The sequence below is a fragment of the Syngnathus leptorhynchus genome, chromosome 15 (assembly GCF_054491065.1).
Source record: "Syngnathus leptorhynchus isolate UIUO chromosome 15, UIUO_Slep, whole genome shotgun sequence".
Lineage (NCBI taxonomy): Eukaryota > Metazoa > Chordata > Actinopteri > Syngnathiformes > Syngnathidae > Syngnathus > Syngnathus leptorhynchus.
This window is the reverse complement of record NC_141209.1, coordinates 9268321-9293986: the sequence shown is the minus strand read 5'-3', so window position 1 is coordinate 9293986 and position 25666 is coordinate 9268321. Positions and strand designations below refer to the sequence as shown.

General features: G+C 47.6%; 1 protein-coding gene across 12 annotated transcripts in view; it reads left to right on the top strand.

The window, feature by feature from the left end:
- Window positions 1-25666, top strand: part of fgfr3 (fibroblast growth factor receptor 3) — a 49463-nt gene that overhangs the window by 17931 nt on the left and 5866 nt on the right. For 3 of the 12 annotated variants that reach the window (XM_085931201.1, XM_085931203.1, XM_085931200.1), the window contains 8 exons: window positions 4840-5017; window positions 13381-13647; window positions 14726-14791; window positions 17409-17578; window positions 21832-21955; window positions 22300-22490; window positions 24966-25110; window positions 25227-25402. In XM_085931201.1, the coding sequence (XP_085787327.1) occupies window positions 4840-5017; window positions 13381-13647; window positions 14726-14791; window positions 17409-17578; window positions 21832-21955; window positions 22300-22490; window positions 24966-25110; window positions 25227-25402 (1317 nt within the window). Of the gene's footprint in view, window positions 1-1573; window positions 1910-4839; window positions 5018-13380; window positions 13648-14725; window positions 14792-17408; window positions 17579-21831; window positions 21956-22299; window positions 22491-24322; window positions 24468-24965; window positions 25111-25226; window positions 25403-25666 lie in introns of those variants that run through there. The other 9 variants (XM_085931211.1, XM_085931206.1, XM_085931210.1 and 6 more) reach the window with 9 other exon arrangements.

The window sequence follows — 25666 nt, the reverse complement described above, 5'->3', positions numbered from 1 at the left end:
TGAAGAAGCCAACAGCTCCACGTCATCTGCAAAAAGCAGTGACCCGATGCTGAGGTCTGCGCCTAAAAATTCTGTCCATAAAAATTCTGAACAGAATCGGTGACAAAGGGCAGCCTTGGCGGAGTCCAACCCTCACTGGGAACGAATCCGACTTACTGCCGGAAAAGCGAACCAAACTCTGGCATCTGTGATACAGGGACCGAACCGCCCTTATCAGTTGGCTCGGCACCCCGTACTCCCGAACCACCCTCCAGAGAACCTCCCGAGGGACACGGTCGAACGCCTTCTCCAAGTCCACAAAACACATGTAGACTGGTTGGGCGAACTCCCATGCACCCTCGAGGATCCTGCCGAGGGTGTTGAGCTGGTCCACTGTTCCACGGCCAGGACGAAAGCCACACTGCTCCTCCTGAATCCGAGGTTCGACCTCCCGACGGATCCTCCTCTCCAGCACCCCTGAGTAGACCTTACCAGGGAGGCTGAGGAGTGTGATTCCCCTGTAATTGGAACACACCCTCCGGTCCCCCTTCTTAAAGAGGGGAACCACCACCCCAGTCTGCCAATCCAGAGGCACCGTCCCCGATGTCCACGCAATGCTGTAGAGGTGTGTCAGCCATGACAGCCCCACAACATCCAGAGCCTTTAAGAACTCCGGGCGGATCTCATCCACCCCCGGGGCCTTGCCACCAAGGAGTTTTTTAACTACCTCAGTGACTTCGACCTCCGAGATTGGAGAGTCCGCCTCAGAGTCCTCAGGCCCTGCTTCCACAATGGAAGGCGTGTCGGTGGAATTGAGGAGGTCTTCGAAGTATTCCCCCCACCAACTCACGACATCCCGAGTCGAGGTCAGCAGCACATCATCTCCACTGTAAACAGTGTTGACCGTGCACTGCTTCCCCCTCCTGAGACGCCGGATGGTGGACCAGAATTTCCTCGAAGCCGTCCGGAAGTCATTCTCCATGGCCTCGCCAAACTCCTCCCACGCCCGAGTTTTTGCCTCAGCAACCGCCGAAGCCGCGTTTCGCTTGGCCATCCGGTACCCGTCAGCTGCCTCCGCAGGCCAAAACGGCCCTATAGGACTCCTTCAGCTTGACGGCATCCCTTACCGCCGGTGTCCAATAGTTTTACAACATTAAAAACGAATACGTATTATATGTAAAATTCTTTGTAAACGACATGATATAGGTATGAGGAAATTACAAAATCTTATAAATAGTTATGCCATAAAATTGGCAAAAAGAACTATTGCAGTGTGCAATAAAAAGTAGAATTAGTAATGCAAGAGTGGTGTCCAGTGGCATTGTGTCAAAATAAGACATGTTCACTATAGAGCTAATAGTTTTGTGAACAATCTAACAAAATATAATGCAGTAATACCTTACGTCTATTGTTGATATTATTCAGTAAAAAACATTTTAATTCTGAATCAGTTCCTTTTTTATTTGCACCTAATGAAACGGAGTTCCACGTTGTGCGCTCTTATTGTGAAATGCAAAACCGGTCCATCTGTATCAGCTCCGCGAGCTTCGCGGCTAAGTCATCGATGCCTCCCCTCCGCCCTCAAGTTCTTCATCTCACTTCCTCGCGCGGAGGCTCCCGTGCTAGGCCAGTCTCAGCGAGTCGTTCTGAGCGTATGGAGCCGAGCGCGACACGGCTGTCGGCGGCCACCGAGACGGCATGAGGGCGGCCGCCTCCCTCGGACTTTCTCGACCGCAGCGCACCGTTCACTGGACCTCCCCGGCACCGCTGCAAAACAACGAACGAGTTTGACTTTTAAACCGTTTTTCACCCTCGCACTTGTGAAGGATTTCTTATTTAAGAAAAAAAATCAGAAAAAGCACTTTTTGGAGGGAGAGTTTGACTGTGGAATTATCTCATACACTTTGCTGCCTGCACAGATATACATTGGGTGAGTTTGTATACGTTTAATACTAGTTTGATTATGATTCGTGTTTACCTGTGGAAATCGGCTCACTTCCTTGGACGGCGCAGTCAAACAGGTTGACTCCAATGTGTGTGCGCGCGCGCGTGAGTGCAGTACGGTATTTAAAAAAAAACAAAAAACGATATATTTGTCCGTTTTGGTCCCATATCATTAAATGTGTATATATATATTTTTTATTAATATAATTTAAAAGTGTCTTGCATCATTATGTATACAGTTCTTTAATTAAAAATTTATATGGTGGTCCGAAATGATGTTCACACTCTGTGAACATTTTATTGGCATAAATCGCTGCTGTGCTTTTTCCATTCTTTCCGGCATATTTGTCAAACCTCGTCTTGTTGATATATAGTTGGGATGCATCATTCTTTACCATATTTCTCATGTTTTTTTTTATTTTTTAATATCAACAATATGCAAACCCGATGAGAGCAGTCTTCTCGCATTCATCCGCTTTCATGTTGACTCACTTTGATGGTCAGGCTGAGGAAAACGATGAATAATTTAAATGGGGGGAAAAACGTGCGAAATATGAATTCATCATCGTCATCATCTGTGTTTTTAGTTTGAACAAGTGGCGTGTCTAAATGTGGCCTGTGAAGTTCCTCCGCTGGATTCGGGTTTGAGTGATGAAATGATATCTGAACAAAGTGCAACCTGCAAAAGCTCAGTGTGGTTGGTCAGACAAGAAACATGCCAATCATACTTTTTGACACTTTGAGGATCACACCTGAGTCCAACTGGACTTGCTTGAGTTCCTGCTTGAGGCATGTGAAATTCTGCAATTTGCAGAATGCCTCAAGTCAGCTTCCCTAGGCCAATACTTTTGAAAATACAATTGAGGGCTGAGGTGCAGCATTTCCATGTTGTGTTTGCAATATTTACTTCTTCACCTCTTGTGTTATGATTTGTGCCGTGACTTTAAAAAAGCACTTTTTAGATAAACAGACAGTTGTTGTTTGATGTCACTTTCTTGACATATTATTAATATATATAAACGTTATTTATTTTGTTGTGGTATAACTGTTAGAATTTTTCTTAAATGTACATACATCATACAATACCACCAATACATCAGTTATTTAATGTATTTAATCTAATTAATTTTAACCTTTTTTGTGTAAAAGTTTATATTTGAACATCGTACTATTTTTATTTTTTGCATCATAATCTGGCTCTTTGATTCATTTTTGGACGTTTTATCCTTTTCATTTGTTTGTGTCAAATAAGCTGCTTGACATGATTAATGTTTAACATTTATACCGTATTGCTCAGCGTAAACATTTCAACACACATTTAATTATATATGTGATGTATTTTGTATAATTATGGCAAGGATAGGGCAGCCTGACACGCAGCTACCAGACCTGATCTCGTTTGCACATTCTTGGACATTTTTGCTGGGTTCCAGCACGTCACTTTTGAATTTTTTATAATATTGAGCGAACAAGTGTCCCCCCCACACATGCTTCACTCTCGTCTGTCAGCTGATCGCTATCTTCTTCACCCCAGGGTGTGTTTGATTGATCGTCAGTCAGCAGGAGGATGGAGAGGGAACGTGACGGTCAGCAGGAGGCGCACCCGCCGCTCCGTCACTCATGAGATGGAGGCGTTATTTGTCGCCTTTTGTGCTAGGAAAACATTAGCATGGGCAACCACTCGCACATCCACTCGTGGCTCTGTCGCCACATTTTCATGTGGCGACAGAGCCACATTTTCATATGGCGACAGAGCCACGAGAAAGCTTTTCAGGTGGTGTTGCGCTTTGGCTGCAAAGAAAGCTCAAGAGCGAGCACTCACTGCTCCTTTAAGCGCTGCATATTTGTCAAAAATAGGAACAATTATTCTCACCAGCACTTTTCTACTCACTACTCACTCATTGATGCTGATAGCAAGTACCGATACAACTTGGACCGATACCACATGTACCTAAAATGTGAAAGAGCTCCACCAAGTATTGTACTGGCAAGGAAGACTTATTCTATGTCTGGTTCTTAGCTTGTTGCTAGCTGGCGCAGCGCAAAGACAACGTAGTATCAAGCTTGCCTAGAGCCTGAGTGTGCGTGCATCTGGCCCAATGAAGCCTTTTTGGGACCCTCTCCAACCATCTGAATGAACGTACAAATTTTGGATTCTGAGATTTGCTGTCCGCCGTAAAATTTTGAAACTGCCATTCAAAACGGCTTATTTGGAGCCTTGCGCAATCTGTGAGGCAGACATGCTAAGCACCCCTCTGCCTCGTTTCCTTTGATACTGTTCAAAATCAACAATATAGTCCTGTTAGAGTTTCTGCTGACGCGTAGCGTCAAGTCCACTAAAAAGCTTTGCGCGTCTTCGTGTGTGGTCGCCGCGGAAAACGTCCTCGGCAGCGGTCGGGCCCTTCGACGCCGCCCGTTTGTTTACACGGCGGCGAGCCTGACGTGAAAGGCGTCGCTGTCAGCGTATTAGCGTCTGCGTGGCGTTATCGTCTTGCCCGCTTGCTAGCGAGCAAGCGGCGTGTGCGCGCGTGGCGGGGGGAAGGCAAAGAAAAGCAGCAGTGTTAACACAACACAACCTCTCTGTGGACGCACAATACGCGCCTGTGTGAGCGAGCCAACACCACTCGCCCGCTAACCTTTGTGCGTGCGTGTGAGCGGCACTCGGCGTCTCGCAGACGAGGTTACTCCCGGGCTATGTACACAACTAGACGGGTATGGAAGAAAAAACAGTGGAACACCACTGAGGTTGCCCAATGCAGAATTCAAGCAGAAGCTTTCTGGAAAAATAAGCCGCCAAGGTCGCGCAGAATACCGGCCGGCAAAGATGACTTTGTTGCCTTTAACAACTCGCCGCTTGTCGCCATCGCTTGAGTTGCTGCTCCAATGTGACCCGTCCGTTGTCTGTTTGTCTTGCAGGTGGGCTCCGGGACGCCATGCAATCTTTGGGTGGCACCTGAGCCGGCGTGGGGCCTCACTTTCCTTTGGCTTTACCTCACCGGGATGACGGCAGCAGTGTGCCGTTGGCTGTGGCTGGCGTGCGTCCTACTGGCTGCGTGCACCACGGCGGCCAGGCTGCCCGTCGCCGAGTCCTCGGGTAAGACATGCTTACTGTTGATAAAGTTGATTAAATCATGAGAAGAGAAGGTGAATTTCACGTTTTAACCTGATAAATTTCCCGAATGAACGGGAGATCAAGAAAGTTGAACGTTTCACTTCAGGCCCACTATTGGACGAACGTTGACCTACGCTGACTGCCATTTTGAGAGAAAGGGAGACTACGAATCAGTCAGTTATGATGACGGCATGCCAACGAAAATAAGTGGCTGGCTGATGAATTGGTACAAATGCCAATGTGAGAAAACTGTCAAGTAACCAAAAAGAAAGTGAGAAGCGGAAAAAGGAGGCCACTTGTTTACACGGCCTTCCTCACGGCGGCACGATTTCACGCAAAGTGACGTGCTCGGCGTGCGTATGCATTTTTAATTGGACTATCTTAGCTTTTTTGTTTCTCCTCCTTCTTCTTGTTCTTTGGTGTCCCCCGGGCGGAGGAAGCAGCCAGGATCTCATTCCAAAGTAAACCCGGGACATGTTTGCTTTAATCACTCGGTGAAAAAAAAAAGAGAAGAAAAAAACAAATGCAGAGGAGTCATCGTTTTGTTTGAGGCCGCGGCCAATGTCTTTGTGCTGCTTTTGCTTTCAAATCCACACACACACGCACACACACACAGTGTGTGCGCGTGTGTGGTGTGTGGGAGACATGACAAGCTCAGCACTTTTTGACTGCGCACGCGTGTGTAACTTGAGACAAACTGTGTGTGTGTGTGTGTGTGTGTGTGTGTGTGTGTGTGTGTGTGTGTGTGTGTCTGTGTGTGTGTGTGTCTGTGTGTGTGTCTGTGTGCGTGTGTGCGCGCGTGCGTGCGTGTGCGCGCGTGTGTGTGTGTACATGCGTGTACATGTGTGTGTGTGTGTATATCTTTGTGCGTATCTGTGTATCTGTGTGTCTGTCCCAGATGGGTAAAAATATTGGGACACAATTCTTGGTCTTTCCTCATCTTCCCTCATCTTCCTCGTGATCCACTTTCTTTTCTCCCCATTTTTGTCTTCAAGTCCCCTTACTTAGGGCTGTCATCTTCCTTGTCTTCCTCATTGTGGTGTCCTCATCATCTCCCTCAGCCTCCTTCTCTCCTTCGTCTTCAGCTCGCTCACCTCCATGGTGTTCCTGGTTTTCCCCCCATCAGCTCCCTGAACTTCATTTCACTCCTCCCCGTTGTCTTCCTTCCCGGTCTTCATCGTCACACTCATCATCATCATCGTCTATGCCGTTGGGCAGATGGACTAGCAGTGGGTATAAAGTGTCTGCTGTTTACTGGCAGATGGCTTCATTTCCTACCTACCTGCCTGCGTGTGTGTGCGCGTGCGTGCGTGTATGTGGGTCATCAAGTACTAGACGTTGGCGCTAATGACAGACGCGTCCTTGAACGCAGCACGTAGTCTGACGGCGACAGCGAGCGAATGACTTACGAGTTGACGTTGCGCCGAGTGTGTTTGTGTGCACATGTGTGTCTCCTGCATTTACTGATTCCCCCAAACCAAACCCCCTCTCGCTCCCAGCATGATTTATGTGGCTCCTGCACGCTGACATTTTGGAGCTGCACATTTAGCACACTCACTTTTGTCATTCCATTACTGTGTGGGCACTCGTGTGTGTGTGTGTGTGTGTGTGTGTGTGTGTGTGTGTGTGTGTGTGTGTGTGTGTGTGTGTGTGTGTGTGTGTGTGTGTGTGTGTGTGTGTGTGTGTGTGTGTGTGTGTGTCGCCTGTCTAGCTGTACGGGCTTCAGATTTGGTGACAATCGAACACATTTGTTTGTGGAAGAGTCTTGGAAACGGACAAAATAAAGCCGAAATGGAAGCTTGGAACCAAACGGTTGTGTTTTAGTTTTTTTGTGGGTCTACTCAGGCTAGACGCAAATCCCGTGTTGCTGTGGCTGAATTTTCCAAAAGGAAGAGTGAAGTTTGAGTGTGTGGCTGTGAGACAGTTGAAATCTTTTGCGGCTGATAGAAGCGCACACGCGAGTGACGCCGGGGGGAAAGTTGGCACTTGGTCGGGGGAGACAAGATGAAGCCAATTACACCACCAAAATAAAATTCCATGGGAATTTTCTAGCGCTGCTGGCGTGGTTTGTTAGAAAAGAAAAAAAAGAGGTCGCCGCCGCCGTCGTGGTCTCCTTTCCAGGCCCAGAGCGGCTTCCATTACACTCTGCAGGCGGCACAAGGATTTATTATTTTTGCTCTCCTGGCAGAATAACACCACGAGGGGGAGGGAGGGGGAGGAGCGAAGGGGGAGAGAAGAGCGCTTTTGGTTTCGGCCAGCAAAGATGGCAGCGGCGCTCTTTCCATTCACAGAAACGTTCAGACGATACCGTTCGCCGTCAGTCAGGACAAACAAGTCGGCATCAAAAAGGCATAGCGGCTTCATTTTGGGGAAAATCTATAAATAGATGTATGTGCATTGTTGTTGGCACACAACCTGCCATCTGCAACACACACACACACACACACACACACACACACACACATGATTGTTTTGCAATCCGTCACAGTCATTGTGTAAAACGTGTTTTGTGCGCTTGTGTGTGTAAGTTGACTTTCAAAGTTTTTAAACATTTTGTCTATTGAGCAAGCGCCGGGCCTGACACAAAGAGACTCTTTGTTGCAACTCGGGCTAAGTATCACTGATGACTATCTCAACAATTTCCTGCAGGCAAGCTTTTAAATTCATAAATGTCAATGCCGCTGTCGGCGGGCGGGCAAGCGTTCAGGCGGGCGGCCACCGGCCGCAACAGGTACGCCACGTGCAGGTGTGTGTGTGCGCGCGCGTGTGTGCCTTCTTGATGTGGAAGCAGTTGTCTTGACAGGAAGTTGTTGGAAAGCCAAAGCTAATCCTTGAAGGCCCAATTTGGAACCTTGTGGCAGACTAATGACCCCGAGGCTTGTTTTCAAAACAGTTTGGCGTCAAGGGCTTCGGCCTCGGCCAGGATGCTACGTTAGCGTATGTTAGCCATCAATTTTTATCTTGAGGGACACACCCGACACATTCCATGTAGCACAGTAAAAATGCCACTGCCGCCCAAATTTCGACACCCGTAAATTCCAAAAATTCCCCAAGTGGCCGTGTCCAACTGCGTTAAAAAAATTTGTGGGTCTACTCGTGGCAGACAAGCCTCCCAAATTTCATGGTGCTAAATGACACTGGCACGGGGAGCTCAATTTCCTTTCTTAAGGGCTAAGATGCTCACTTGAAACCAAGATGGTAGACTTTCTGTTCAGTGTGGATCTTGAGACTTTTTGTAGGTCGACTTTTTGTAGGTAGACACAGGTACCAAATTCCACGCTGCTAACTGTATTCAGGCCCCGACCGGTTAGCGAAGCACTTGGCAATGCGGCGTCAATCTTGAAGTTGTTGTTAGGGGCTCCAGGATAGAGCCATCAAGCTAAGGGGGAGGCGCTGCTTTCTTCTCTTTCTCAATCTCTGGCAGACAATCACTCTTTCGTCTTGGCAGCCCGCCCCCTCAAAACGCAAGGTAACAAACGCCGCGCTGCGAGCTAGCCCGGACGGCCCCGATTAAGCGCATTGTGCCGCTGTATTTACATCCGGCCAAAGCGCATTAAAGTAACATTAGCGCTGCCGGCTGAAAGAAGAGGGAGGGGGCCATCCTCCAGGATGTACCCCTGGCATGGCTGCAAAATGAAAGGGGGAGGCCACGGATCCTGTGTGAAGGTCATGTGATGGCGGCTTCTCTGTGCCAACCAAGCGCTTGGCAGCCGAGGCGCTTTTTGCACAGAAAGTGAAAAGAAGCCATTTGGCGGGAAAGCGCCAGGCGGAGAACGACTGCCCATCGTCCGGAATGCGTCTATATGTCTCGGCAAAACCGGGAATTGACACTTGAGTCTCAATGGATTCATTTAGCAGCAAAATCTAGCGTAGCGTAGTGTAGTCAGCAAAGTACCAAATAAACTTTTTTTCAACTTTGTTCGTGACGAGGCTTTCAAGTGAGGGTTTGAAACAAAACTTTCAAGAGCGTTTTAGAGATTCAAACAGCAACTCGGGCTTCAAATTAGGGTTCGGGGTTTCTAATCAGCGTTTGAAACAAAGGTTAGGCCTTCAAATTTGAGTTTCTGAGATTTGAATAAGGGTTAGTGTCGATAGCAGTCGTTAAACAAACAGAAAATCCGTCCATCTTGCAAACAATCCCATTCAATGAAGGTATTGTTTTTTTTGCCGATCGTTTGTCGGGCACAATCATTTGTCGCAGCGGCAGCCGGGCAAAATGACAAATGTCTCCATCTGGAATCTATCGCACTCCCTCCGGGAGCGCTTTAACAGCACTTAATGCTTTCAAAGGGCCGTAAAAATCACCTGCTCGCCCGTCCCAGAGGAACCCCTTCGCACTTGATTGCTTCTTAATGGTGATTGGCCGCTCGGCCCCCGGCAAGGCCGCCTTGTATCTATTTATGCTTTTGACAACCTTTCATTGATCGTATATAGGGAACATTAAGACTCAAAACAATGCTTTAGAATGGAACAATCATTTTCAGCCGAGACACTATTAACGTCTTGCTGTATTTTTCATTAATTCCGGCACTGATCCACTAGATGGCGCATCAAAAGCGACCTAGCAGGAATAATGCCTTGTCTTTCGTTTGTTCAAAGAGAATAAAATATATTTTGTGATGCTAACAATAATACACAATAATTACCAAGTAAACAAAAGTTATAATCAAAACAAAAATTATTGCCTTGAACAAAGTGAACTTCTTTCTAACAAGGCCTCAGCTGCTTGACGTAAAAATACACAAAAGTTCTATCCTCTAGGTTTTGTTAATTATTTGAGACTGCAAGCTGAAAAAGTTTGTTAAAACCTAAACAAAAAACATCATTTTTCTTGATATGAGCTCTTGGGTCGTGATCCATTTATTGGCGGCATCATTTGAGCAGCCGTCGCATTTTTCTGGCCGGGGGCTCTGCGTCTAAATTGTATTTATGAAAGATGACTCGCCATTATGGATGACCTACAGCTTTTGCTGTTGCAGAGCAGCCCCCATAAAAGTCCCCCCCACACGTTTTTTCCTCCTGCACTACAGAATGTCATCAACGTTCTAGCGCTACTTGTCCTGTTCAATTGACAGTAAGACACAGAGCACTACGAAGTTCTAGTTCTAACTCCAGATTGAGTTTGTCTTTGAAGGACATCTGTATCTGACACTGAAGACTTCCTGTGCCTCTTAAGGCATGGCTTCTTGAGACCTTTTGGCGTGCTCATTCGTGACAGTCAATTTTCAAAGTCGCTTAAGTGATTTTTTTTGTTTTTCTTGTTGAAGGGGCACAAAAAGGCCAATTTGGAAATTACTAACATGAGCATAAAATGGATGCTTCAAAACTTTTTTTTTTGTGGGTCTACTCATGATAGACATCAGTGACGTGCGGTGAGGTTCATGACTAGGGAGGCGCTGACTTAATCCCCCCCGAAGTCCCGTTGTCCGAATCAAATCTTTTAACTCCAGAGTTGGTCTTCCATTACTGATGACCTCCTGCTTAGACCAAAAATCCATAGTTGAAAATCATTTGGATATGTAATCGAAACGAAATATAAAAACGAATGTAAAACAAAATAAATGGACGACTGCTCCTCAGTTGTTCACTGTAAATTTGAACTGGAGATCACTTATTCTACAGGTGGGCGGCATGAAGCATCCCGGGATCACTAGCACCCCCTGCCATAAGGCTGGAGAACCTTTTTTTCGTAGCCTCCGTAAGTTCTCTTTTCAAAGCCGTTTTGTTCATCTAAAGAAACACGACGTTACAGAGATGACAAAAAACACTAAATATTATATACATCAACGGAAAATTGTTAATTTAGCCACAGTGTTTGAACACTTAAACAGCGACATAGAGACAGACAGCAGTTCGGTCTAACTGCATAGCCTGTCAGCGTCTGCAGCCGTGTGATTACGCAATCCTCAGAGGAGGCGAGTCAGGAAGTTGGCTCCTCCGAGCGAATCCTCTTCGTTTTTGAAATAACTATAAAGATTCTGTGATTTTGGTTCAAAATGATACAAAACTACTGAAATTAAAAGTAAAATGACTTTATAATAAAAACAATTGAATTTTTTTCCCCCTTTTCAAAATGGCAGGGGACCGCACGTCACGAAATTTGTCACTTTTTCACAGAGGTGGCACTTTGTCACTTTTTCACAGAGGTGGCACTTTAACAAAAAGGAAATACATTTTAAGTTAAAACACACTTGAGATAGACATGACTACTAAATATTGTATTTCTAAGGCAAACTGGTTTTGGAAGTTTTTTATTTACCACTACCAAAATTGACCACTACCTGCCCATTTCTAATGAGGACACCTGAAAATCAGGAACGACTATAAACTAGCCATTTCAGAGCAAATTAGCAGGCTTGCTGTTTCTTTTTTGTCGGGACTACTCATAACAGACATGGCTAGAAAGTGAAGTCAAACTGGCTCGAGGGGCTCCATTTCAAAGTCCTTTGGAGCAGGCTGCTTGCCGTCCTTCTGGATCCCTCAGCGAGTGCGACTTTCCCCACATAAAGAGTCTCTTTCTTTCTCCTGCGGCGACAAGCCGCCGTCCGTCCGGCCTCCTTGCGGCTTTGCCGAGGATAAATAAACCTCTTGACGCGCAGAAGAGATGGCATCTGCGGCCGCACGCCGGCCCGGCTCAATGAGAGGGCCTATATTATTGTCAAGGGCTATTTGTTATCGTAGTGAGAGGCGAGGCGGGGCCACGTTGGCCTCTTGATTTACTCACTGACCGTCTTACACACACACACACACACACACACACACACACACACACACACACACACACTTGTGGAAAAAGTGTTCTTCAAACAGAAGCTGATAGCGACGGAGAAAGTCAAGCCATTCATCCATTTTGCTGTGGCTGACGGCGGCTTCCCACACTCGGATAATTACACCAGATTCATCTGGTGTGACGTACAAAATAGTTGTCAGATGCTGATAGTTGCTTTCAATATAAGTCTGCTCGAAGTCAAATTCCGTCCAAGTGAGGCCGTTCTCCAGGTTTTTCATTCTTAGCTCATCTTCGAGTGCAACGATTACGGCAACCCCTCCCCCATTAAGACGTTTCAAGACACATGTTGGCATTTCCCGAGGTCAGCGCTAATACACCAGCGACTCAGTGAGCCATTCATGGCGCCACTGCCGTGTTTTCCTTTTCCTCAATGGCCCTTCTTGTTTGGAATTAAAAAAAAAAAAAGTTGTTTGTAGCACCAAAAGTCTCAAAGTACGTGAGCTCGGCACCTCAGAGCGCTCAAAAAGCTTTACTTACTTTTGAGACCAATTTGTCATGCCAACTTTCCCCCGTAGCCCATTGAGGCAGAAGAACAATTTAGCTCCAATGAATTGTAACTCCGTTCATTTTGTGCGTTTCACTTCCTGTTTACCGGACGCGAGGCAGGCGCCAACAGTGCCTCCACCTTTCTAGGCGGGTCAGCGGAGGGTGTGCCGGGCCAGGCCAGGCCGTCATCTATCACACGCCTCCTTTGCCCTTTCCCAGGGTTGTGATGTGTGTGCGCGCAAACACTCATGGCGTTGTTGCTCCCAGATGGTGTGTGTGAAAGTATGTGTGTGTGTGTGTGTGGGGGGGGTCACGGCATTCCCTTGAACGGTTACCGCGGAAATGGTGTGGCAAGAGGAGAGGTCTGATTTAAAGGGCCGCCATGTTGTGTTGATTTTTCTCTGGCCCTCTGCTTGCCTCGTCCAAATATTGAGCAACACTCAACTTCAATGACGCTTTTATTAACATGCTCCAAGATTTGAGTCTTATACATATATTTTAAATGTTGGAAGCATACGTGATGACTTGAACATAACCATATGATTGCTCTCAACTGATCAGAAAAAGAACATTTGTTATAAAAAAAAAACAAATTGACATCAAATACCAGCTCAGTGGCCTAGTAGTAGAGTGTCCGCCCTGAGACTGGAAGGTTGTGGGTTCAAACCCCGGTCGGGTCATACCAAAGACTATAAAAATGGAACCCATTGCCTCCCTGCTTGGCACTCAGCATTAAGGGTTGGAATTGGGGGGTTAGATCACCAAAATGATTCCCGAGCGCGGCGCCGCTGCTGCTCACTGCTCCCTTCTCCCCCAGGGGATGGATCAAAATCACATGGGGATGGGTTAAATGCAGAGGACAGAGCCCTTTGAGACTGCTTGTGATTTAGGGCTATATAAACTTGACTTGATTGATTGATTGATTGATTGATTGATTGATTGATTGATTGAAATATCTCAAGATAAAAATGTTTTACTATTGAACATGTCAATACGTATGATTCCAAAAGGTGAATGACCTAAAAATGCTTTGAGTGTATTATCAATATCGTTCTGGTCTTGTTTGCAGATGCGGTGTCCAGCGAGCCAGCCTTCCTGGAGGACTTTGTCCTGGGCCTGGGGGACACCCTGGAAATGTCATGTGACCCAGAGGAGGAGTCGGCCCGGCCCGCCGTTTGGTACAAGGACAGCAAGGTGCTGTTGCCTAGCGACCGGATACGGCCCGGCCCGGGGATTCTGCGCATTGTCAACGTGTCCTACGAGGACTCGGGCGTTTACGCCTGCCGACTGACCCGCAACAACAAGCTACTCAGCAACTACACCATCCGGGTGACAGGTACGGACCGGTGTTCCACCGCCACCCGCGCAGTCTGCTGCCTTTTTCACAAAATGCTAAATTAAAAATTTTCCATTGGGGCGCATCTCATTTGGCCCTCGTAGCTTTCTTCAGTCATTTGTAACAAATGAGTGACACGTGACATCGACCCGTCTAGGCAACCCGTTCAAAATAAATTGTGCTTCCCACATCGCCCAACTGCTCTGTAGCACCACCTGTTGTTGTGGAATGCTCTGCAAATTTCCACTAAATATGATTTTTTTTTTTTTTGGCGGGGGAGGGTTTTTTGTTTTTTGGGACATTGGCTGAGCTTCTCATTGACAACTCATTAGAAAGCAATTAGCTGGAAACATTTCCTCATCGCCAACAGATGGCATGGTAAGAAATGAGAGGCGCATGCTGGCATCAAGCCAGGAAAGAAATGGCCTTTTATTTTTCACGTTGTGATGATCAGAGGTGGATGTTTTGTATCATCAAATCCAGTTAACACTTGCCAGCAAAAAAATTCCACTTGAAACAAAAACGGGTGACTTTGTACTATCACAAGTCATGTCCTTGTGATGGACATGCCGAGCAAATTCCTTTTAGATGATTTTTTTTGTTCCGTTTATGCTCACGGTTGTCCCCTGAAAGCCAAATAGCCAACTTCCTCTGCTTTTTCGAGGATCACTTTTTTTGATGGCTCTGCTCAAGATCGAAAAGTGTTTTCAGCATTTGGGAGTGCTTATGGGCCTTTCAGTGACAAGTCAAGTGGGACTTTGTGGAGCGCGTGCAGGCCGTTTCCTGTCACCACCCGGCTGGCTGCTCCAAGAACACACACGCGCTCTGTTGTGTTTCGCCTCAAATATTTGAGCAAGGTGTCAGATATGTGGCGTCCATGTATCAACTTTAGCAGCTAGACGGCGCCCAGACGGCGCTAAGTGGACGCTGTACACAAACGCCCCACCCTACCTCCCGTAGCAAAGAAAAAATATTTAAAACGAACCAGGATGAAATTTGACATTAAGATCAACCTTTGGTGATGCAAGTCTAAAGAAGAACATCTCCTAACGTTTTTGGGTTGTTTTCTTTCTTTTAGATTCGCTGTCGTCCGGCGATGATGAAGATTACGATGAAGATCCAGAAGATGCAGGTAATGGCAATGGTGAATTCTTATTTTCTCTCTCTCGATTTTTGCCCATTTGAAGTTCATTTGTCGTACTTCTTTTTTGTGTTTCCAATGTATGCTGCTTTGAGTGACTCGCTTTGAATGCCTTGGTGACACAGCAGCAGCGCATCGATACGTTTTCATAACGGGAGTGGGGCAGCGTCATTTACCGTACGTCAGCCATCTTGATTGTACAGATGGAATGCGGCGTCCCTCCGGGCGACAAAACAGCCTTAATCTCAGCCACTAAATCCACCTCATGACAAGCAGGTCCTGGGCCAGGAGTGCGGGGATTAGCCCAGAAAAGCACTAACTTCATGTGTGCTAAGCCAGTGCTAATTGCTCCTACAGGATGGAGACCCAAACATGTGACGCGCAGAGAAAAGATGGACTCTGAAAATATTTCCCTGAAATGTTCATGCCTCTGGGACGGAGACAAGATGGACGGTGGCGCGCTAAGCGTATTGATCCAAATATTTGTTAGATTGATGATGGTAGCCTCAGTCATCGAAGAATGGTGGATAGCAAATCTTTCAGTATCCAGCAATGTTTTCATTTACGGTCAAAAGGAAGTGTGGTTATTTTTTTGTGTGATTGTTTGCCATTATTTGACATTTAATTTGTGTCAAGCGGTAGCTTTATACACAAAATCCGCGCAATAGAATAACAGTCACTTACACAAAAATAAACAGTGAGATTAGGATGGAAAAATGGCGCATGCGTGTGGGGGGGTGAGGGAGGGAGGGAGGGAGAAAGAGAGAGTGAAATCAAGCGTGTCAGTGTGCATCTGTGTGTGTGTGCGCGTGTGTCGGAATGTGAAGAGAGGCTAATCTGTGGCGTGTCCCCGGCTCTTGTTTACGCTGGCAGCCAAGCAGAGAGCCAATCGCTCGCTCGCCGGGTCATGCTACGCTACGCTAACCCGCCCGCCGGCCTTTGCGCACCTTCAAAGGGCCTGATCACCACTCCGATCGGCCACCGTGCGCGCTTGTGTGAGTAGCAGGCGTCGGTGAATTATACAATTAAGCACAATTATCCTGCGTGGCACCACGTGGCCGCCCGAGCGCTGAACCGCTGCCTGGCGTGTCGACCCCCTCACACTCGCCGCTAATTGCTGTTAGCTTTGATCACACTGGTAAGTTTCTGTTTCATCACAACCAAAACAACAACAGGGCATGACCAAACACACCAGTTTCGATATCCCCGCGGGGACGCCCCCCCCCCCCCCCCCATCACACACATACCACACGCCTGAAAATCACAGATAAACAAATTTTTTTAAGTTAAGCACCCGTTTGCAAGAGTCCCAGAAGAGGCACACCCCATCTCCCTTGCACACACGTTCGACCTGTTGAGCGTCACAAGCCCGACAGTGTTGGCACCCCCTAAATAGTTAGCAGATGAGCAGCTGATATTTGAATGTCACTCTGTCCTGCGCTACGACCGAAACTTCCTCCCGTGTCTAATTGGCGGGATGGTATTTCCTCAGCGCAGGGGCGGCGTTGTGCGCGCCCCTGGGGAGGACCCTGCTGCGGTATGCGGCGTCCAGGTTGTGGCGCATCATCACGTCCACCTGTCAGCGGGCGCGTGCGGGGAGGAAAATCCAGCAGCCGACTAAAAATATAGCGCAAGTACGCCAAAAGTTGACTTAACATTCAGGAAGTGCACTCGCCACTCGTCACACACGGAAAAGAATTTTATAGTCATTGTACACAAAAGGTGCACCCAACAATCCGTCCGAAAGACATAGAAATTGACAATGATGTTGTTAAATTGCAAAAGTAGACCTTCTTTTTCTTTTTTTCAAAAACTGCTATTTAAAGGCATGTTCATGAAGTCCAGTTCAGAACAACAGGTGTGTCCTGCACCTTTTGGCATCTGCGTCAAGCAGACCAGATGAAGAAGAAGAAAGTCGCCCACGGCCTGCTGCTGGACTCTGAGGATTATTTCCAACACACACATTGTGATGCTAATAAACTCCTCTCAGTCCTTCTGCTGCTTGTAAAAAAGTAAAAGAGACATCTGATGAGCAGTCAAACACCTCCTTGGCTTTTGTTAAGTTGAGCACTGAGCACGCACGTACACACATGGGAGGGGGGGCACCGTCTCAATTGTGCGCTGGTGTGTGAGAACAAGTCAATAAATCACCTTGGCAGCTTGTTGAATGGCAGAATGGTTGGACGCTGGCAAAGAAAGCGTTGCGGCCGTGCGACCATGTTTTTGCATTAGAGAAAGAGCCGTCAGAGCGCGTTTAACAGAGAAGCAGCCTTTTATAATGTGTGTGTTTGGGGGGGCGGGGGACTCCTCGCCCCTCCCCTTCCTCCTCCGAGATCCTCGTCTGTATGTGTGTTTGCCTCATAAAAGTGAGATTAAGCCGTACACTTTGAACAGAATGATGAGTTGAGGCTCTTTCTTTATTTTTCTTCTATGAGCAGTAGATACAAAAACTCCACACACCCCTGTTGAAAGCCCACTTTTTGTGATGTACATTTTCATCTTGTAAAATAAAATAAACACATTTCATCCCTCAAACTTTAAAACCTTAATCTTGTCATATTACAAACGTCCCGCTTAAATTTTGCCACCTTTGTTAAGTTTGTGCTGTTTTTGCGCGCAGAAGCTCCGTACTGGACCAGGCCAGACCGGATGGACAAGAAGCTGCTGGCGGTGCCAGCGGCCAACACGGTCAAGTTCCGCTGCGCGGCGTCGGGCAACCCCACACCCACCATCCACTGGCTCAAGAACGGCAAAGAGTTCAAGGGGGAGCAACGCATGGGCGGCATCAAGGTCAGTTTGCAACATTCCTCGTCCGCCCTTGAAACAGAAGAGAGAGCAACACGAATACGACAAACGGGTCACGGTTTGTTTGGTCATTTGCTGACAAAGTCGACTAGACCTTGGAGCAGCTAAAAGCGGGTCTACGTTGTGGCGCAGGTAGTTGAAATGCAGACGGACAGATTCTGCGTTTCGCTGATATTTGTACTGGTTTTTATCCTTAAATATGATGAGAGTGAGCATCGAACCTGAAACAAGGTGACAAAAATGCTTTAAAAAAAAAAAAAAAATTGGATAAATATCGAAACGCCCAACAATTTTCCCATTCCTGTCTGGATAGCCTCCTAATTGTAGTCGAAGCGGGCGTTTTGTGGGCTGGCGTGTCAAGCGCGTTCTGTTCAGGAGCCTTTTAGCCAGCAAACATTTTAATCCCCACTCAATGAGCTCGCTCTTTGCCACCGCCGCACGTGGGAGTATCTAAAAGCGGAGAAAGCGATCCAGCTCTTCTTCTCACGGCGAATAAAGGTCAGGATCGCCCCGCCGGGCCGCACGTCAAATTCTGGGACCCCCCCACTGTGAGGACCACCAAAATAAATAATGCGGCGTTGAAACCGGAGTGCCGCTGGGATGCTTGAACGCCGGCCCGATAGCGCAGTGTTGACAGCCAGGCAGCAGCGCTGCGAGCAGCTGCTCGCCTCGCTTTTGTCATCGTTCCCGCCAGCGCCCGTGTGGGAACCCAGCGGCAAATTTTACTTTTTGATTCAAATCAACACAGTTTGTCACGCACAAGACAAATGGAAACGAAAGCTAAAATGTCTGCTTTGAAATAAACTGGCAGATTTTTAGGCATGGCTTCTTGAGAAGGGCGGCTCGGTGGTGCACTGGGTAGCACGTCCGCCTCACAGTTACGAGGGTGCAGGTTCGATTCCGCCTCCGGCCTTCCCTGTGTGTAGTTTGCATGTTCTCCCCGTGTCCGCGTGGGTTTTCTCCGGCCACTCCGGTTTCCTCCCACATCCCCAAAACATGCCGATTGAAGACTCTAAATTGTCCCTAGGTATGAGTGCGAGTGCGGATGGTTGTTCGTCTCTGTGTGCCCTGCGATTGGCTGGCAGCCAGTTCAGGGTGTTCCCCGCCTACTGCCCGATGACGGCTGGGATAGGCTCCAGCACGCCCGCGACCCCCGTGGGGACGAAGCGGTTCAGAAAATGGATGGATGGCTTCTTGTGACTTTTTCGTGGGTTTACTCATGGGAGACATGCCTGCCAAATTTGATTTTGGGTGCTCGGTTTTCCCCAAAATACCATTAGTGTGAGAATTTGAAAGACCTCTGAAAATGAGCTTAAAGTGGCCTTTCAGTCAAAATGGCCGTCTTGACTTTTTGTAAAAAAAAAAAATTGTGAATTTATCCTGATAAACATACCTGCCAAATTCTATGTTGCTAAGTAAAACTGATTTGGTGGGCTAAATTAAAAAAAAAATTTTTTTGAAGGATCAGGAAAAAGAGACTAAATGACAGCGGTGGGAAAAGTGTTGCCGTTGTCCCTTCAAGAGTTAACGTAATGAGATCCCGTCGCTATTAACAGTTTACGGAGATCTCCAACATCTGCTCCCAGTGGGCCGCCAGCAGTTGTCCGCCGCCCCCTCCCACCCACTCGCACCTGTCGTCAGCCTTCCAGCCACCGAGCTAAAACGTTTGCATCCCAATGCGTTAGCGGCATGCTAATCCCACGGCAAGCGCTTGGATTTCATCAGATGGCTGCACGGGAATTGAAAGTTGTTTTTCCAAATGTGCCATCGCTGCCAGGACGTGGAAATGTCACGTTTGGCGCGCCACTTAGCGTCTTAGCTGAGTTTATGCTTGAGCTAATGGCGGCTCATTAGCAAGAGCTTTATGTTAGCACAACGCGGAGAGGGGTCGAGTGCGTCCCGGGGGCTTTGCCTTTCCGCACAAGAGGCAGCCAAACCGGACGTCGTACAGAGACATGGTTGCTAAACTTCATAGCTCAGTCCTGCTATTTTTGATGGAAGGATTTCCCGCTAAGAACAAGCAAAGTGGCAAATGTGGAAATCTGTCTACGGCGATGCGTGGCAAAGTAAGAGCGACCCCCGCGATGACCTCCACAGTGACAGAACTCTGTTAGTCCTTTTCATGGACCCCCTGCCAGGTCTCGAGGGTGAAGCGGTCATCACCTCTCTTGTCTTGAAGTGACAACATGGTTCAGCGAGCGACTAATCTGCTTGGCTGCTCTTGACGCAATCTCGGCTTTGCACATTTTCAATGTTACGTCTCATTAAAATGGAGTTACATTCAAATAAAGTGTGTGTGTGTGTGTGTGTGTGTGTGTGTGTGTGTGTGTGTGTGTGTGTGTGTGTGTGTGTGTGTGTGTGTGTGTGTGTGTGTGTGTGTGTACACACAGGGCATGTGATGCGTCAGTGCAGTAGTGTTGGAGTAGTAGTGCCTGTAGTTTGCGCATGCTGTATGCTGCTTCTGCTTGCCACTTTTCTGCTTTCAGCTACCGCCACCGGCTAGCCCTCTGTTTCCGGGGGTGAAAAGAGGAGCCGAGTGCGTAAGCCTCCTCCGCCGGTACATAGCCTCTCCATTGCCAAGACTTGCACACGCCTCCTCGTGGCCACACACGGTAACTGGCACCTTGCGGTCCCAGGCTAAGTTGTGCAGGATCTCGGAGCAGCAGTGGGCCCCAGAGATGTGGCATGTAGGCCCACCGGTGTGTGGACACGCCCTACTGCCCATCAGCCACTGCCCCTGCTGTGGGTAAACAGCCCCAGCTTTGGGTAAATAGTGAAGACCTCAACGGCGGACCAGGCGGAGGATGATGGCTGACCTAAGGGGAGGCGTCACAACGGCTGGGAAGGCGGATGAAGGCTACAGCAGAAAAGGGTCACCAGTCGTCTTGGTCTCCTTGCCACTGGATTCTGACCCCAATCTGTCAAGGACAGTGTGGTGACTGTCTGTGCACCAGTCTCCCCACGTTAAACAAAGTCACGCACAGGCGTCTTTTTCAGGGAATCCATTTTACATCCCAGATTACCCTGAGAAGAAGACTGTCATACTCGTCTCGAGTGACCGCCGATGATGATGATGATGATGGTGTGTGTGTGTGTGTGTGTGTGTGTGTGTGTGTGTGTGTGTGTGTGTGTGTGTGTGTGTGTGTCACATATATCATATATATCACACACACACACACACATTTATTCAAAACAGCTACTGGCTACTTGAGTAGCAAAGTCAAATCAGCTATTGTTACGTGGTGGTGGTGGGGGCATGCAGCTTGTGGGCATGTTCTCGGTGGTCCCATGGTCGAACATTCAGCACCTCTCCGCTCGTTCACCGATCGTGTTTTTCTTCGTTTTTGGTCGCCGTGCGGCTGAGACGGCTTCTCTTTTGGGGGGTGGGGGGGCGTGCTCCTGCTCTGCTCAGCCCACGCAGACTTGAAAGTATTTGCACACGTTTTCCACCCGGCCATCCAAGAAAGTGCCAAGGGACGACGATGACGATGATGCTTAGCAGCTCATTCTTGTGACATTTTTCAAATCAATTAAGTTAATTTCAGATTTTTTTTGGTCTCAGTAACAAAATGAGATGTGTTTTATGATGTGTTTTAAAAAATATACAATATTATTGGTCAAATTATTATTTTCATTTCAAGGAAACTGGTATGTAATATTTTATATGCTATCAAAATATATTTGTTTACACAAAATGCAAAACTATTAGAATAAATCATTTTACATTTCAGCATTTTTTGCGACACGTGCTTTGGGTTAGCCGTGCACGCGAGCGAGCTGGCACGGTCCGGGCAAGCCTTCCGGAGAAAAACACCAGAGAGTTTTGACGCTCCGCAAGATGTTCTTCAAGCCCACACTGAGGCGTTTTCGCTGCACTCGGCTTTGCTTCGCACGCCATTTTGTGCGGTCTGATTCATGTCATTGGAAAAGACGCACACACACACACTCTACAGAAATCAACACCTCAGGCTTGTTCCAAAGAATATCTGAAAATGACTAAAATATCAGATTGCAAACACACAAATATTAGGTGGAAATATATGTCTAAAAGTCAAGAAAAGCAATTGCCATTGGAGGGATGCTGTCGCAATACACCAGAGGGATCTGTGACGTAAAGTGGCAGCCATTTTGCAAGCAATAGCAAAATAAACACAAGTGTCTTCTACTTTGGATCATTTCTGTATTTGGACGAACCGCTCTTGAACTGGCGACTCTCTGTGTCTTGTCTCTTTGCGAAGCTACGGCACCAGCAGTGGAGTTTGGTGATGGAAAGCGCCGTGCCGTCAGATCGCGGCAACTACACGTGCGTGGTGCACAACAAGTACGGCACCATCACGCACACCTACCAGCTGGATGTGCTCGGTACGTCACCGCCGCCACCACAAAATGGAAATAACTACCTGTCCAAATATGGCAACTTGTACTGCAGTAACTATGCAAAAACATTCCAAGGAGTTGATTAAAAATGCACAAATATTCCTCCAATAGATAAAAAATCCAAAGTCTTCAACTTTAATATGATGGAAATTACTCCAATATAAAAAAAATGTCAAAAATAATTGACAAATATGAGGCAAAAAAGACGATGATAAATTTAAACCAAACTTTTTTTTTAAATGTATAGAAGGAAAAGTGCAACAACAATTGACGCAGATGGCATTTGAAGCGACCTTGCGGCTAACGTCTCTGCCCGATGGCCCGTTTAGAGCGCTCGCCGCACAGGCCCATCCTGCAGGCGGGCTTGCCGGCCAACCAGTCGGTGGTGGTGGGCAGCGACGTGGAGTTCCACTGCAAAGTCTACAGCGACGCCCAGCCGCACATCCAGTGGCTCAAGCACATCGAGGTCAACGGCAGCCGCTACGACTCCGACGGCGGGCCCTACGTCAAAATCCTCAAGGTGAGCCAGCTCGTCAGCAAACTTGACCCGACGTCGGCTGCCCGTTCTGAGAGCTGGATATTTGGGGCTATGTAGGCAAAAATGGCTGCCTCAAAGCAAAATGGCAGACTTTCCGGCCATTACTTTTTTAAGCCTTTTTGTACAATTGCTCATGATGCCCACCAAACCTCGTGTCGCCAACACAAACTGGTTTTGGGGGCGGAAATTCTTTGTGAAACTATACGTGCAGGGTGCTGTTGAGGCAAAATGGCGGCCATCTTTTCAGTCAGGCTTTTTTTGTACGTCTAGCCACGATGAATGTGCTCCCTAATTTCACGTGGCTAAGTCAGACTGACTGCTGAGCTTTCAAAACAAACAAACAAAAAAAAACACTCCCTGGTCCCAATCTTGACAATTTCAGGTCAGTCCAGTCTCGTTTGGCGGCCATGTGGACCGTCTTGAGGGTTTTGCCGAGAATAGTCACAGAGGACAACACCCTAAAACCCTTCTGGGGGGCGTGTGGTTTTTGTTTTTTTTACTTCTTGTCTCCCACACTTTCTCGTTCCGCCTCCTCCAATTTTTTCTCTTCAAGGTGGCCGCGGAGTGAGCGAGGGAATTAAACAAACATCTGGTTTAGACTAAGTTAACTGCTGCGGTGGCGGCAGCGCAGGCAGAGAGGCGGCCTCTGCTAACCGCCACTGCCGTCAGATGTCCCGCGTCGCGGCTTTTTTTTTCGGCAGCGGGAGGACCAGGACGAGAAGGAGGAGGAGGCAAACCCAAAAAAAGCCTTGGAAAAAATGAGCGGAGCAAGGAAGGGCAGAGTCAGCACACACTAAAGTGTGACAGAGGAGGAGGATGGAGACCAAACAGGACCAGAGACGACTTTGTTTTTCCAAACGGGGCTAATGAAGCAACATGGGAATAAGTCAAAGTATTTTGTAGCGCAAACATGAATCTAGAAAAACACAAATGGACTCCACGTAAGATTGGCCACCGTTCCCTAAATGGTGGACTCGCTGTCTTTTCAGGCCTGCTTCATTGAGACTTTTTTGTACACAAATTGGCTTCAAGGGCTAAATGTTTTTTTTTCCTTACTATCATTATTGAAGGGGACACGACTGATGTTAGTTTAGGTGACATTTTACAGGTAACCTCATCTTACATGCTATTACACAATGTTAGGAAAACATTAGGCTAGCGAGCTCACGCTAGTTTGGGTTAGGCTACCTTATGCTAAATTAGGTTCGCATTCTTTGGTTATGTTACTTTAGCTGAGTCTGTGTCGATTTATGTCAGGTTACACCGGGTTAAGTTTACAACTTGAGAATCATTTATCACATCACTTATTTGGCCAAACTCAAATGACAATAGTTAGAAAAAGCAACTTAAACTGCAGCTGTGTTGTCTGCAGTCTCCCAAAAACCAGCCACGGATGGGAGGGAAGAAAAAACGGCGAAAGGGGGGGAGGAAGGAGGGCGGCAGGCCAGCCTGTCAGCCCAAACCGCGGCTCCGCTCCATGCTCTATTTTGGACCGCCGCATAATTGAAACAGTATTTAGGCGCCGAGTGCGCGCCACCGTGCTTTCATTGAGCCGTCATGTCGTGCATGTGTGTGGTGGGCGTGCAGCGTATACTCAAGTGGGTGGGGGTGAAAAGGGGAGGAGGCCGGAGGCTTCGTGAAGCCTTCTTTGATGGCTGGAAAAAAAAAAAAAATGCAGCCCCGACCGACGTCTGAGGGTCGGCCCTCCGGTTTCACATTCATAACAAGCGCGGGAATATTTAAACCTCTCTCTGCTCATCTGTCGTGATATAATGGATTGGTACCTCCGTGTTTGTTTTTTAATGTATTTGCAGAGCTTAGTGAGCTGGCGCACCGAGTCCCGGCACACGCTCAAACTGTCCAACGTGACAGAGCGGGATGCCGGCAAGTACTGGTGCCGTGCCACAAACTTTCTAGGCAGGTCGCAAAACGCCTTCTGGCTCAAAATACAGCGACCAGGTAACAGGCAAAACCTTTAGACGGTGTCTGTGTGGCTCCTCCTTTCCTCTTGGGGCGTTCGCTATGGTCTCATCTGCTGCCGCCGCTGCTGGTTCCATTCTGCTAACACCTTTTTCTACTTTTAGTTACGCTAAACCAAGCTGGTGTAAGTTAACAAAATATGTGAGGGAAGGGAAATGCCCTAAAAACAGGATTTGGAAACAAAAAACATGTTCAGTTTCATCAAAGTAGCCGATCGCTTGGATTTGATCCAAGTGGCCAAAATAAAAAGTGTTTTATTTGATCAAGTTTTAATTGCTTGTAGTCGTCTTAGAAATGGCAAAATAGTTGCAAAAAGTCATCAGCATGTTGGGAAGCAATTTTGTGTGTCGTGCTGGTGATGGTTCTGCTTGGGTGTCTTTTTGTGCGCCGTCTTGGTGTTGTTTGGTGGTCTCTTGACGGTGGTCCCCCCCTTTCTGCTTTCCTCCCTTGCTTCCTTCCTGCCTCCTTTTCCCTCAGACTGCCGGTATTAACACCACGGACAACGAGCTGGAGGTGCTCCTGGTGTCCAACGTGTCTTTTGAGGACGCGGGCGAGTACACTTGCCTGGCGGGGAACTCTATCGGCTTTGCTCACCACACTGCTTGGCTCACGGTGCTCCCAGGTACTCCCCCCTCCTCCCCACCTTTTCGGGACCGTCCATGATTTTCATTGGAGCAACAGTGGCCATTTCATTTGTGGGTGTCCTGTGACATTGAGTATTGTGACTTGACCCCAAAGCAGTGAGTCCAGAGAAGGAGGACTACTACGCCGACATCCTGATCTACGTGACAGGCTGCGTGCTCTTCATCCTGGCCGTGGTCATTGTGGTCCTGTGCCGCATGCGCATGAGCGCCCAGAAGACGCTGCCCGAGCCGCCCGTGCAGAAACTCTCAAAGTTCCCGCTCAAGAGACAGGTAACAGAAAGTAGATACGAGATTTGCAACCCGAGCGACCACAAGCCTTAATCGTCGAGTTAGCGAGTCACCATCAAAACAAAAAAGCCAAAGAAAAAGAATAAAGTGTTCATCGACCAAGACATTTTCGGTTGATTCTGACCAAGGTGACATCCAAAGTGCTCCGTCGGGCTTCTCTCTATAAGGCAAAGATTTTATTGCATTCTTGTGTAATCTTTGCTCGCTTTTGGTCCCGCTAATCTCCTGCTGAATTTGCTCCTTGTG